General features: G+C 43.4%; 1 protein-coding gene and 1 long non-coding RNA gene across 2 annotated transcripts in view; one reads left to right on the forward strand and one right to left on the reverse strand.

Annotated features, from left to right (window-relative positions):
* The window catches only part of NADSYN1 (NAD synthetase 1), an 80,832-nt gene that overhangs the window by 33,791 nt on the left and 31,332 nt on the right, over positions 1-15,709 (forward strand). The window contains exons 8-10 of the mRNA XM_089653602.1: positions 7,377-7,494; positions 8,097-8,228; positions 9,182-9,256. Of these exons, the coding sequence (XP_089509728.1) occupies positions 7,377-7,494; positions 8,097-8,228; positions 9,182-9,256 (325 nt within the window). The remainder of the gene's footprint in view (positions 1-7,376; positions 7,495-8,096; positions 8,229-9,181; positions 9,257-15,709) is intronic.
* Positions 410-14,862, reverse strand: LOC149445684 (uncharacterized). The gene is made up of 4 exons (XR_016306374.1): positions 14,672-14,862; positions 3,956-4,003; positions 3,598-3,664; positions 410-1,112 (listed from the first exon to the last, which is right to left on the reverse strand). It is a non-coding gene; the product is annotated as an uncharacterized LOC149445684 (long non-coding RNA).

Here is a 15,709-nt window from a genome sequence, read left to right on the forward strand (position 1 = left end):
CTTCTCCCTTCTCTCCATAGAGTCTGGCATATGAAAAGTTAGGGCCGTGGCCGCATTCCCTGAGTATTAAGTATCCTGTACAGCAAAGAGAGTCCTCTTAACCAGGGGTCTCCCTCGGTCTCCCTCCACGAGGCCTTAAATTAGCAGTGCCATCAAACCCTCTTAATCCAAATAATTAGCTCTCAGGTAGGGAACATTGTCCATGGTGACCATCCTGCGGCCCTAAGGGCCCTCCCAAGCGGTCAAGAGACCATACAGAAGGAGGCAATAGAGAAGGGGAAGTTATAAAAGAAAATAGAGAATCTTTTTTTTTTTTCTGTAAGAATTGTTTTCACATGTTGCAACAATAACAAAAAATAAAGGACGCACACTTGATAAAGTTTAACAAAGATTTATTTAATGTAATTTGAAAGGAAAAAAATGCTCATAATTAAAATATTTTTTAATTGTGTTATACTTTAATATTTATATTTGCATTGAATACATCTATCACTAATTTGTAATAATTGAAGACACGTTGATAAGAAGGGAAGGCGGTGATGATAAAAGAGACATAAAAATAAAAAAAAATAAGGAATAGGTAGAAAACGTGGAAATGTGAGAGAGGGAAAGAGCAAGAGAGAGGGAATGAAAGAGCAGGAGAGGGAGGGACGGAAAGCGTGAGGGAGGGAAAGAGAGCGAGCACTAGAGGGGGAAAGAGTGGGAAAGAGCAAAAAAGAGGGAGGGATAGGGAAGGAGAGGGAGAGAGGAGAAGAGACAGAGAGTATAGACAGAGGGAGGGAGATTGTGAGGGGGGGAAAGATCAAAAGAGAGGGAGAGAGTGAGAAGGGAAAGAGGGAGCGATAGAGAGAAGAAATGACAGAGAAATAGAAAAATTTTAAAAGAACAAGAGAAAAGAATTAAAGAGAGTGGTAGAAAAAGAAAGAGAGTGATAACAAGAGAAAAAGAGTACATTAGGAAAAAAAGGAAAGAAAGAGAGAACAAGAGAGAAAGATAAAAGAAATAGAAAGTATTCTCATTTAGTTTAAATCCCCAACCAGAAAATATAAGCTCAAATATATTCAAAAAGGACTGCTATATTGCAAATCCTGTTGTCCTCGTGAATCTCAAAACTAGAAATGTAAGAACAAGAAATTAAAAAATGACAATATTCATTAGGGCAGAAAAAGTATACCAACAAAACATACCATAATGGACAAAGCGTGAAAGAAAAAAAAAGGAACAAAATAAAGAAGGTAAAAAAGAAAAAACAAAATAAAGAATGAGCAAAAAAAAAATTGTGAGAAAAGGGAGGAGAGAGTGAAAAGGGAGGGGGGGGGGGGAGAGAGAGAGAGAAAGTGAAAACTGGTTACTCTTTAGGGCATAAAAATTAATTGTACAAAATATAACATAAATGAAGAGAAAAAATAATAAAGAAAGAGAAATAGACAAAGAAAGAAAGGAAAAGTGAGAGAGAGAGAGCGATTGGGAGAATTAAATATTGAAGAGAGTGAAAATACACTGATTAAAAAGTGTTCCTTTAATTTTTTTGCGCAGACTATAGCATCAAGTCAATTAAACTCCTGGGCTATTGATCTGGTCAGTTACATATCAGAGGGGGTTGGTAATCAGTTTCAGCTGCTTTGGTGTTAAATTAACAACAGGTACACTAGATGGGCAACAATGAGACAACCCCCAAAACGGGAATGGTTTTACAGGTGGAGGCCACTGACATTTTTTCCCTACTCATCTTTTCTGACTGTTTTTTCAGTAGTTTTACATTTAGCTAGGGTCAGTGTCACTACTGTTAGCATGAGACTATACCTGGACCCTACAGAGGTTGCACAGACAGCCCAACTCCTCCATGATGGCACATCAATACGTGCCATTGCCAGAAAGTTTGCTGTGTCTCCCAGCACAGTCTCAAGAGCATGGAGGAGATTCCAGGAGACAGGCAGTTAATCTAGGAGAGCTGGACAAGGCCGTAGAAGGTCCATCAGCAGGATCGGTATCTGCTCCTTTGTGCAAGTAGGAACAGGATGAGCACTGCCAGAGCTCTACAAAATGACCTCCAGCAGGCCACTGGTGTGAATGTCTCTGACCAAACAATCGGAAACAGACTACATGTGGGTGGCCTGACGGCCTGACATCTTTTAGTGGGCCCTGTGTTCAGTGCACAGCACCATGGAGCTTGATTGGCATTTGCCATTGAACACCAGAATTGGCAGGTCCGCCACTGGTACCCTGTGCTTTTCACAGATGAGAGCAGGTTCACCCTGAGCACATGTGACAGACGTGAAAGAGTCTGGAGAAGCTGTGAAGAACGTTATGCTGTCTGTAGCATCGTTCAGCATCACCGTTTTGGTGGTGGATCAGTGATGGTCTGGGGAGGCATATCCATAGAGAGACGCAAAGACCTCTACAGGCTAGACGATGGCACCCTGACCGCAATTAGGTATCAGGATGAAATCCTTGGACCCATACGCTGGTGCAGTGGGTCCTGGGTTCCTCCTGGTGCATGACAATGCCCAGCCTTATGTGGCAAGAGTATGCAGGCAGTTCTTGGAGGATGAAGGAATTGATTCCATTGAATGGCCCTCACGCTCACCTGACCTAAATCCAATAGAACACCTCTGGTATAACATGTATCGGTCCATCCGACGCCACCAGGTTGCACCTCAGGCTGTCCAGGAGCTCAGTGATGCCCTGGTCCAGATCTGGGAGGAAATACCCAGGGACACAATCTGTCATCTCATTAGGAGTATGCCCTGACGTTGTCAGGCATGCATACAAGCATGTGGGGGCCATACAAACTACTGAGTACCATTTTGAGTTGCTGCAGTGAAATTTCAGCAAAATGGACTAGTCTGCTGCATCATTTTTTCACTTTGACTTTTGGGGTGTCTTAGAATTCAGTCCTCTGTAGCTGCTGACTTTTAAAATAGTCACTTACCTGTCCCTCGGTCCAGCGGTGTCCTTACCACCGCTGGTTTCACCGGCCGTCTTCTCTCCATGGTGCCGCCATCTTTAGTGTGGGCACCCGGCTGTGACAGCTTGCTGCTTCACAGCCAGGTGCCCACTGCGTATGCGCGAGAAGCGTTGCACTTTGTGAATGGCCCCTAGTCTTGTGGGACCAGTCACGTGTCCCAGAAGACTACGGGGAGGGAGGACAACTTCCGCTTCCGTTCTCGTAGGCAACCTGAGAGCCGCAGGACTACAATTTCCATCATGCCTCTGCAAGTCATAGCTGTAACTGTCAGTTTTGTAATCTTTGCAATGCCTCATGGGAAATGTAGTTCCACAACAGCTAGAGAGCCACAGGTTGCCTACCCCTGTCCTAGGAGATCACAGCAGACGTGGGAGGGGGCATCAAATACGGGTACCCGCTGCCCCCCTGCTCCCCAAAGGTGCCAATCCTTAATTGTTTGCAGGGGACAAAGCATTAAAGCGGAACTTCCCCTTTTGGATGGAACTCTGCTTTAATAACACAAAATTTTATTTTTTTTTCTAAATATTTTTTGACAGGGAAAGTAAGAGTAGTACTTACAATTAAAATATTATTGGGGGGGGGGGGGGTGGCGCAAAGGGAGAGAGTTGTTTTTTTTTTAATTTAGTTACCTGTGAAGAAAATAGGTCTACAGGGATGAATTTTCAGGAAATCTTCAACTTTTCTGGTATTCTAAATCTATTATGACGATAAAATAAAAAATTATATTTACGTAAACTATTTCAAAATCATGCTAAATTACTTTCTTCTTAAAAGCATAAAAGGAACCTTCATATAAAGATTAAAAAAATTAGAAAGTCAGAAAGTGATAGAGAAAAAAAAGACAGACGACTAGAGAGAGAGAGAAAGTGAAAGCAAGAGAGAGAGAAATAGAGAGTGAATGAGCTAGAGAGTGAGAGAATAAGGGGGGGAGGAGGGGGGAATAGAGAAAGTGATAGAAAACAAGGGCTAATCTTTATATTGACTTACCCGAGAAGAAATGTTCTCAAATGGGAAGAATTTTCTGGTCTGCCAAATCTAGATTAATGAGAATATTTGTTTTTATTAATATTTTTTGTACTTTGTACAAAATTAAAAACAAACAGAAATAAAAGAAATTCAGTTAACAGGATATAGAGTAAGACAGACAGAGAGAGAGAAATAAATAAATAGAAATAAAAAAAAGATAAAGATATAGAGAATGAAAGGAAGGGATAAAGAAAGCAAGATAAATAAATAGGGAGCTAAAGAAAGATTAAAACGAGAAAAGTTGAATGAGGATACTCTCACATATGCATCCATTTAGATTGCATGTCATCATCAGAGTGCCCATTTATAGTATACATCCTCATTAGAGTGCCCCTTTACATTGCACACCTGCATTAAAGTGCCCTTTACATTACATGTTCTCATCAGAGTACCCCTTTACATTGCTTTTAAAGGGGCACTCTGATGATATATGGATATGTAATGTATTGGAGCAGAACACTGTGGTGGGGACAACCAATTTGACAGTCTATCACAGCGCTCAAGCTCATCGGGTGTCCCCATCACAGAGCTCTGTCACAAATCACAATGCACCAATACCACCTTTGTTTACTGCTGCTGCTCTATGCGGACTCACTACTAGTGAGTCCCTCATTCAAAAATGGAGCCTAACTCTGTCTGGGATTGTGTAATTTTCGTTTTTGAAATAAAGTAATGACAAAAGCAGAGGATGCCCATTGACTCCTGGGATCGATGACACCGATATCCCAGGAGTCAACGAAACACCATGGGTGACATATCGCTACATCAACAAGGCTGGAAGTGGTGGGTATTTTTTTTTTTTTTTTTTTAAAAGAAAGGTACCTGTACCAAAAAAGAAAAAAAATTGCAAGCATTGAAGCTCCACTTTAACAATCTGTATAACTTTCCCTGGAATAGACAATAACATTCTCAGATATAAAAACATAAATGATTTTTCTAAGAACCTTAGTTACATTATTATACACCTGCAGGTCTACCCTTTAGGGATAAATATAATTATGCAGTTATTCAGTTGTATTTTCTCCCTGTCAGAGCAGAGATGGTAGGCAATGTTAATATGTATATATGTATAGATATTCGGCCGGTTCAGCAGAGATTGCCCAAATTTTAAGCCGTGTACCCCCCTCTTTGTTCAACAGAAGCTAACCGTTATTACAGCTTCTGTCAAACGATCCTGCTGAAAAACCAGTATTCTGCCGCTGCAGCACTGATCAGTGTATTCTGATGGGTGGAGTGGGGGGGGGGGTGTAGAATGGCCGCATAGCAAAGCCTAAACATGAGATATCTTATCCATATGTCCATTCCTACATCACTGGACACATTCAAAAATTAATGATTTTTTTTAGAAAACTGTAGTTCAAGCCCTTGGTATATGGTCAGTTGTTAAATTGTGTTTGCCCTGTAGTTGGTCTCTTTCTTCTCACTTAAATGTTGCATGCAGTGCAATACATTTGGAAGCATGAAGATATTATTATTATTAATATACAGGATTTATATAGCGCCAACAGTTTGCGCAGCGCTTTACAATGTGAGGGCAAAAAGTATAGTTACAATACAATTCAATACAGGAGGAATTGGAGGGTCCTGCTCGTTAGTGTTTACAATCTAAAAGGGGAGGATCAAGTAATATGAAAGGTAATAATTGTGGTGGATGAGCTGATGGAGAAAATACAAGTACAGTTGTTAGGTGGAGGCAGGATAGGCTTCTCTGAAGAGAAAAGTTTTCAGGGATTGCCTAAAAGTGGACAGAGTAGGAGATAGCTGGACAGATTTGGGTAGAGAATTGCATAGGATGGGAGAACTCTTGGAGGCATGAATGAAAGGAGGTGACAAGGGAACTAGAGAGCAGAAGGTCTTAGGAAGAATGAAGAGAGCAATTTGGTTGTTATTTTGAGACTAGGTTAGTGATGTAGCTGGAGGCCAAGTTGTGGATGGCTTTCTAAGTTGTTAGTATTTTGAATTTAATTAGTTGGGTTAATGGCAGCCAATGCAGGGATTGGCAGAGAGGGATATCAGACACTAAATGGTTGGTAAGGTGGATGAGCCTGGCAGCAGCATTCATGATGGACTGGAGGGGGGATAGCCTATGTAAAGGTAAGCCAATGAGGAGGGAGTGAATTTTACAGGCACATCACCTGTGATTATCATGATGATGATTAAACTGTACAGCCTGTATACAGTTCAGTAAGACACAAACTTTACTGTGTGATCATCATTTTGATAATGACCACCAGCGCCTTGGCTGTATCATTCACATGGCTGCTGAGAGTGTTTGCATTGTATACTATTACTCGGGGGGGGGTTCAGCCAGAATGTGGCAGAACTCTATTCTGCAACCTTCAGCTCTAGCCCTCTGCTCCCACTCACCACTGTCACTTCTAAACACAGTGTTTAGAAGTGACAGCTTACCTCTCCCAGCAGCTTTCATTGATTCCTTCCTGCCCTGCACTCAGTATGGGGACAAGATAATGCAGGTGTCCTGGGGAGCAGCGCGTCATGTGTGGGAGGGGGGTGTCGCATGGTAGGTGGCACCCTCTGTGATCCCATCTGTTTGCACTCTGTATATAACACTCTCCTTAACTGTGCACTCTGTACATAGTGATCTTCTGAAATCTGCACTCTGTATACAGCATGCTCCTGAACTCTGCGCTCTGTACATAGTGCTCTCTGTACATAACATTCCTGAACTCTTCACTCTGTACATAGTGCACCCTTGAACTCTGTATTCTGTACATAGCACACTTCTGAACTCTGCACTCTTTATGTAGCACACACGTGAATGGAGTGGGGTCATACATGCCCCCTTATTCTGTATACTGCATTGTACATTCCCTGTTCAACAATACTACATTCTGCACTATGTAAGTAATATCGGACTCTAATTATCCACACTTTTTAAAAAGTGCCCAATATTTAGCGCAATATAATCCACACCCACTTTTTGCCATGGCGCGCGCTACGTGCGTCACATTTTCTTTTTGTCTGGGCCCAGCTTATGATCCTGCACACTGACCCACTGATTTAATAAAACATCCCTGTCTGAATCATAAACAAACAGGACAGAGTGCGTGGTTTTAGCAGTGTGGCACGGACATTAGATTAAAAGCAGGGAAAATGTTGATATGAATAGGCAACATTATTATTATTATTATTACATCGAGTTTATATAGTGCCAAAGGGTTTGCTCAGCGCTGTACAATAGAGGGGGGGGACAATACATGAAACAGTACAGCAACTACAAACAGCACATGAGGGGTTAGAGGGCTCTACTCTTTCGAGCTTACAATCTAGGTGATGCAAAATATAAAGTGGTGCAGAATATACTGACAGATGTATAAATGTGGAGCAATAATATTTGACTAATCCATTGCTTGTCTTGTAGTCCTCACATTGATATGGGCCTGGACGGTGTAGAGATATTTACAAATGCTTCTGGAAGTCATCATGAGCTGAGAAAAGCCCACTTACGTGTAGATCTTGTCAAATCTACAACCACAAAAGTATGTTCTATTTGAGTGAATTGCATCTTTAGGTGAAATATCCTTTTAGAAATCCCATAAAAAGCATTAGCATATTAAGGGGTATTCTAAAAAGGAAAATAGCAATGACCAACCTGCATTATCCATAGCAATCAATCAGATGGTATGTTTCTGTGTGTTGAGTGTTCTAAATTGATAGAAGGTGAACTCCGGGGTTACAGCCCCACACCTACACTCTGGGGTTACAGCCCCACACCTACACTCTGGGGTTACAGCCCCACACCTACACTCTGGGGTTACAGCCCCACACCTACACTCTGGGGTTACAGCCCCACACCTACACTCTGGGGTTACAGCCCCACACCTACACTCTGGGGTTACAGCCCCACACCTACACTCTGGGGTTACAGCCCCACACCTACACTCTGGGGTTACAGCCCCACACCTACACTCTGGGGTTACAGCCCTACACCTACACATTGGGGTTACAGCCCCACGCCTACACATTGGGGTTACTGCTGCTTTCATATCACTCAGTGCTTGTACTATCTTTTTCTTGCAGTGTGAATATGTTTTTTTATTTTAACATTCACCCACTTTAACATCTTTACTCTCATTTACAGAATGGTGGGATCTATTTACTCTCCAATCTCAGAGGCTGTGACAGTGACCGGCTTTATTTTGATGGTTGTGCTATGATATCCATCAATGGAGACATTGTAGCACAGGGCGTTCAGTTTTCTTTACAAAATGTGGTAAGTGCAGTTCATTTACAGTTACCAATCTATTGATGTGTAATAACTTGAAGAAAACAAAGTGGCTCCAGGGGAAGTCGCAAGTAATGGCAATAACTAAAAAAAAGATTATGCTAACAAGCTTCAGGCAGACGCTAGCAATTCATAATACTTAGAAAAGATATTCGGGAATGCAGTGAAAAAGGTATATTTAGGAACTTTTTGGGGTTTCTGAATAAATCTTTCTTCATTGTGTTAGAGACTGTGCTGCTTCCTGAATAGCCTCTGGGGCTGATTTACTCAAACTGGAGAGTGCAAAATCTGGAGCAGCTCTGGATAGAAACCAATCAGCTTCCAGGTTTTATTGAACAATTCTCCGGTTTCAGTACATCAAACCCCATCTCTTTATATTTATCTCTGTCATCTTTCTGTTATGTCTCTCTCTTCATCATTCCTCACTCTCATCTGTTTATATCCTCTATCTTTCTCTTTATCATTCCTCCCTCTCTATCATCTCTGTCTGTCATCTTAATCTATATCACGTTCTCTTTATCATCTCTTTCGTCTTTCTATCACCCCTCTCTATATATCATCTCTGTCTTTCTTTTGCTATATCATCTCTCTTTTCTGTCACCTCTCTCATCTTTATCTATTTATTTATATAGTTGCTGTGTGGATATATACTGTATATTATCCCTCTCTCTTTCTTTCTCACCTCTCTTTCTTCTCTTTTTTTTCTTTCTCCATCCTCTCTCTCTCTTTTTCTCTATGTATTCTCTCTCTCTCTCCCCTATTTCTTTCTTGTTCTATCTCATCTCTTTCTTTCTCCATCATCCCCCCCCACCCTTCTCTTTCGTCATTCTGTCTTCTCTCTCTCTCTCACCAAATTTTTATCCATCAGTATGTAAAATAAAGAAAAAAAAAAAACAACAAAAATAGGATTAGCTGATCGTTTTCCAATTCTATTTTGACAGGAGGTCCTCACAGCCACATTAGACTTGGAAGATGTCCGTAGCTACAGAGCCCACACATCCTCACGGTGTATATCGGTAAGGAATCAATTCTCATGCAGCACTTTTTGTATTTCAATGTTTTTATTGATTTTAACGTTGAAGCAAAAGGCACACCCACGCAGGGGCTATCAATGGCACATAAAATACAAAAAATAAATCCAATGTTATAGCTTTACCAGTGCAATGAACCAAAAGCATATCTCTACCGCCTCACAAAAATAAGACAAATACAAAAAGGAAAGAAGAGGAAGGAAAGAAGAAGACAAGGCCAACAGCAGGGATCCAGGAACACCTAGACCCAGACTAGCCGGGGGCAGCGTGGGAAAAGCATATGTCAACCACGGCTCCCAGATTTTCAAAAATTTGCGATGGAAGGCATTATGGATACTCGATATCTGTTCATTAAGCATTAAAGTGGACTGAAGAGGGACAGATGTATTCTTCCAGGCCTGAGCAATCATTTTAGTTGCCCACAAAAACAAAGTATGCGTTGAGCATCTGTTCAAAGAAGCATAGAGTAGGAAAACAAGACCTGGGGCGCCAGGAAGCTGTTGGCAAAGCTGTTCAAAGGCAGATTTCTGATATGGAAAGGCGGAGGTACCACACAATGAGGTTAGCCAATGCTGCAATTTAAGATAACAAAAAAATTCCGCCTGGGGAACATCCCGTGATTCCCTAAGAGAATTCCAGGTGGGGAAAGACCGAGGAATCAAAACATGGCGCACCTGCGAAAAGCCATTAGCCACCCACAAAGAGAGGGTTAATCTAAACCCAGCAGAAAAAGAGGGTTATTAGTAATTGGGAGCAGAGGTAGAAAGGGTGACATCAAGCCACTAGAGGAGGAGACCAAGTCCCATACGCGCAGGCCATGGAGCAAAATTGGACTCAGTGTCTTCGGGCGTAAAGCAGGGGGGATCCATAGGAGCGTGCAGTATAGACAGACCTCCCTGCAGCCTATGAACAATAAGCATATTTCTGGAGATTCTGGGGCAGCAGTCAGCCCAGATAACTTGAATAATCCTCATCTGAATCAGCCGAAGGAAATAACTGGAAGGGTGCGAAGATAGTATAACAATTTTGGTCATTTTCACCTAATTACCTCATCCTATCCAAGACAAGAGTGGGAAGTGCCAAGAGCGCATGAGAGAGGACAAGGAGCAAAGCAATGAAAAATAGTTTGCAGCAAACAAAAAGTCATAGGTGGGGGTCAGGTGAATGTCCAAATGTTCCAGCAAAGATGAAGCCCATTTGTAAGGAAAATGGGACTGTAGGTGCAAAACCAAATCTGAGGCCAAGGTGATATTGAGAGCGAAAGTCTTATCCAAATTTATATGGAGACCCAAAATCAAGGAGAAACGCTCAAGAACCTGTTTCAAGTTTGGGAGCATCGTCCAAGGATTAGTGAGAGGAGTACCAAGGCCAATGGCTCAAGCGCCAGGACAAATAGTGCCAGAGACAGGGGACATACCTGTCTCATCCCTCACCAAATTGGAAAGAGATCCAAGATATACCCTGCATACTTAAACGAGGCCAAAGGGGAAGAATACAAGGCCTGAATCCAAGAAAGGATAGAATCCCCAAAGCCCCAGCAGGACAACAAAAACCGCAGGTATTCCTAGGATAAGGAACCGAAAGCTTTATATATGTCCAATGACTGTAAAAATCCCAGAATTTTCCACTGTTGCAAAAGGCGAACATTGTCGCCCACCTGCCTCCCCGGGAAGAAACCTGCTTGGTCCCTAGGGACCAGGCTACGCAAATATTTATTGATCCAAAGACTGAGAATCTTGCCCAATATCTTTAAATCTTTATTAGGAAGTGAAATGCACGTTCCTGCACGTCTTCCATTGTCCTAGGGATCATTGAGATATGAGCTCTGAGCGCATCTGGAGAGGGCAAAGAGCCCTGTCATAATTAATTGAAATACCTAGCCAAGAAGGGCGTCAACAGGGTTGCAAATTTCTTGTAATAGAGGCCTGAAAAGCCTTCGGGACCCGGGGCTGAAGAGGACCATAAAGATTTGATGGCTTGAAGAACTTCCGATACAGATACACCCGCATTAAGTGCTACCTGCACCACTTCCAACAAGCCAGGGAGCCATAGATCCTGAAAGAACGCTTCCGCCTGAGCTACAGGAAAGGGGTTGGGTTGGCGTACAGGTGCGAAAGGAAGTCCAAAAAGTGTGAGACGATCTGCTGGGGATTGGAAGTACAACCCCCCGCTGGGAGCCGCAACTGGACCGGTTTATAGGGTTTCCCCACAGAATTGAGTTTCCTAGCTAGCATCGGACCTGGCTTATTAGCACAGATATAAAACTTATGTTTGGTCCAACACAAGGCCCGTTCAGCTTCCGAAGACGCAAGTAGGTCTAATTCTGCAGCCAAGGTGTCTCATGCACGTTTATGGGCCGCGGACGGGTGTGACTTCCAACGAGCATCTGCCAAGGCCAGAAGAGAATGAAGTTCCAAAAGGCGACGCACCCTCATCCGAGGTGCAGCCAGCTGTATGAGGTGGCCCCGCTTTGTAACTTTGTGTGCCTCCCACAGGGGCATTGATGAAGAAACCGATCCTGAGTTGTCCGCAAAGTACGTCCGTATTACAGATTCATTTTGCTGACAGGTGATCTGAGTGGTCAATAAGGATTCATTAATACACCAATGAAAGGAGCGCCGTGTCATACCCGAAATTGTGAGAAGTAAAACCAGGGGATCATGGTCCGACTAGGGCAAAGAAAGGATAGATAATAGCCTGACTAAAGGAAGCTGTTGCACCTGCATAAATACATGGTCAGTTCTGCAGAAACTGTCATGAGGATTGGAGTAGAACATAAAGTCACGCTCAGCAGGGTGAAGTTGCCTCCAAACGTCTACCAGTCCCGCAGACTGCAGGAGTGAGTGCATGCGTTCTTCATGCGCCAAGTTGTGAGAAGAGGCCACCCCCCAAGTAAAGCGCCTATCTAGAGTGGAATCCAAGGTAACAGTTGAATCTCCCAAAAGAAGAAGGCCCTTGGAGTGTCAGGAAATGATAGAACAAAGATGCGTGAAAAATGTGTACTGAAAGCGATTAGGGGCATAATAGGAAACAAAGATGACCTCCTGATCCCAAAGCGTGCCCTGCAAAAGTGAATACCTGCCCATGGGATCCGCTATATTCCAGACACAGGTGGAGATTGCATTTGAAGGCTATCAGAACACCCCGTCGTTTCTCAGGAGCCGAGGCTGTGTAAAAAGTGGGATAACGAGGCAAAAGATACCACGGGGCAGAGCACTGGGAAAACCTGGTTTCCTGCAGGCATACCACGTCAATGTGTTGCGATTTAAGGTGATGAAAAACTTTAGAAAGACTTCTGAGCCACATTAAAACCTTGTACATTTTATGAATGTACTTTTAAGAGGGGCGAAGCCATGGCAGGATCAGTGTAATACACTCTATTGTTCCATTAATCCGCTCCATTGCTTAGTCCATGGCATCCCGAAACCCTGCAGAAAATAGAAACAGAAAAACCAGGAAAGGGGGGAAGATAAGAAGAGCAGAAGAAAAGGAAACACAAAGAATATGTACAATGGCATAGCCATATCACAACTATGGTGAAATGCATCCTTTACTCAAAGAATACCAGTTTGGGGTGGATCTACCACCGGACACATGGCTGAAAATAGATACATCAAAATCATCGGCCCCCAGGGGACAATAAGGCAACAACATAGAACATGAAATGGTCAAAAACATAACTGAAACCCACGTCAATAGAGATAGGAGTCCTTCGAAGAGGGAACACACCCATGGAAGCCCTCCCGCCAGAAACCCAGTTAGGTGTAGGGACCCAACCCTTTCCGAGGGGATGACAACAGACCATACCGAAACCCAACCAACTCAGCCCAGATAGTCCCCTGCCTCAGCACCCCAACAAGACCATCAGCATGGTATTGAATAAGGGCCCACTTGAGCTAACCTCCCTCTACAGAACCCAAGGGAACCATCGGCCCAAACCACCCCCACAAATCATATTGCACTCACCCTGGACCCTTGGTGTTCTGCAGTGGTGGAAAGTCTCGGCGCTCAAGTCCAATGGATGACTCCTTACCCAAATTTGGACTCAGGAACAGCCAGAAGGTCAAACTTACGGTCCCATAATAATAAATCAACGATGTGGCACAATGGAGGAAGTCCTGGACACCAGCCTGGTGAGGAGCAGGTTGGACTGGAACGTAGGGGAGTCCGAGGGAGGGCCCTCTTCCGGCTAGATGTCTTCTCCCAGAGGCAACCCAGAGGAGGCAGCCCCGCCCGGGATCCAGAAGAATGCGCCAGGCTCTGCACTGTGCCTCCCGGCGGGATAAGGTGTAAGGATTCCAGAAGAGAATGAGCTTCTTCTGGCGTGGCAACAGAGTGGGTACAGCCTTGATAATCGAAAGTGAGGCAGAATGGAAAGCCCCATGCGTACTTGATTCAGCAGGACTGAAGTGAAGGGCTTCAACTGGCAACATTTCTGGAGCATGATCTGGGAGAGATCTGAAAAAAGCTGTTAGCGATGCCCCGGGAAACTGACATCTGGTTATTCCTGGCCACCAAGAGAATAGTTGCCTTAGTGCAATAATGCATAAACTTGATAATAATGTCTCTTTGGGGGCCCCTCCGGCCATCAGGGGCCCAATGCTTGATGTATTCAGTCAAACACAAGTCGGTCGATGGGGATGGCGGGGTCAGCTCCTGGAACAGGGCAGTGGCGGTGGAAGTGAGATCCGTAACAGTTTCAGGAATACCCCGCAGGCGCAAGTTGCCACGACAGAAACGGTTCTCAAAGTCCTCCAGCCAGAGCAGCGTGTCCGCCAATTCTTTTCTTAGGTCGCTCAGATCTTGCTCATGATTTTCAATCATCGTGGTCGCAGCATCCATTTTATCCTCAAGATCATTCGTACGATTGCCCAGCTCCGTAATTTCTCTAGAGAGATGCTCTGCTAGCCTGAAAGTAGCAGAGGACAATTCCATCTGCAGCATAGATTTAAAGCGATCTAGGAGCTCAACATCTCGAAGAGCCGGTGCGGAGGGCTGCAGGGGTCCCTCTGATGCAGAGTCTGTGTCATAGGCGGGGTCCAGATCATTCATCCGAGGCGGCGGATCCGAAATTGAGGCCGGGGCTCCAGGGACAACCGTCGGCAAGTAGGCCACAAGCTCCGGCACGGATTGCCAAGCACTGGAAGGGCGGGCGGCCCCTGTTTTTTTTCCCCCATTTGTGCGGGTGTACAGCAGTGTAGAATTTTCTGAGACACATGTAAAACTTCTTTAGTGTCTATAGGCGATTTTGCGAATAATTAAAGAGCCGGTGACATAAAAAATAAAGTGTTATTTTAAGCCATTGTGTGATAAAATAAAATCACAATGTAAAGCGTATCATGAACAGTTCCGTGTAGTTAAAACAGAAATATCAAAACAGAAGTTATAAAGATGTGTCACCATTATTTTCATGGCTGATTGTCCTTCATGTCTTGTAATGGTTGTCCTTCTGAGCTTTTAGCAAGACGGAAGTGACGAGTTCTTGTCTTAGAGAATGCACCTGTTCCAGCTTCTCAGAATGTGAAGAACGACAGTGTCTCCATGCTTTGCTTGTGCGTGTCTGTGTGAATTGATGGACATGTGTATGTGTGTATGTGTGTCGTGTGAGTGTCCAGCGCTCTCTTCGGTTGCCTTTTTATGAAGCTTGTATGCGTCATAATTCGGGATCCTAGAACCTTGTATGGCAAACAATACTGCTTAGCAGAGCAATTTCATTGAAGGGAGGGGACACTACATATATGGTCTTTTGATTGACAGGCCCATATGTATTGGCTGCATAAGTTGAAGCTGACAATGTTGCATCAGCCTACTCATATGACCGGTCTCTCTGTTTAAATAATATAAACTAAGAATGTATCTTTACAACATAATATCTCAATAATGTTGTATAACCAAAAATCTACGTATGTAACAATATATTAATAACTTATAAAACAAACTAAATATTTTGGTTACTCCTGACTCCATGACATTCTACACTACAGTCCTTTAACCAGCTATGCCTTTTTATATAATAATTCGCTCTCAGCTGGTTAGCTCAGCTAACTCCTGTCTCAGCTATAACTGAAATTAACACTATCACTGGTTCAAGGCCATTCACACATTTTAATATTAATCATGATTAATCATAAAAGCCAAATATTTTGCAAGCTTGCCATCAATATAAGTGCCGAGTTATGAATTTGATATTAATGTTTATCAAGCAGCGATTTGGGGGAGTGTAGTGGGCGGGCAGCTTACCCTCCTGGGAGTCAGTATATGGGCGAGGAGAGCGCCTGATAATGCAGCCATTTTCAGTCGCTGCTCATGAGCGCCCCCCAATGCAGCACTTTTGAGTATTAAACTACTTATTCACTCACCAACACTTTATGTATGTATACACTTGTTTATTTGTATCTGACTCTTTGTGATTCTATGGGCCAGCTTCCTTGAGACCCT

The sequence above is a fragment of the Staurois parvus genome, unplaced genomic scaffold (genome assembly GCF_062004578.1).
Source record: "Staurois parvus isolate SC_StPar_1 unplaced genomic scaffold, SC_StPar_1.0 ptg000715l, whole genome shotgun sequence".
Taxonomy (NCBI): domain Eukaryota; kingdom Metazoa; phylum Chordata; class Amphibia; order Anura; family Ranidae; genus Staurois; species Staurois parvus.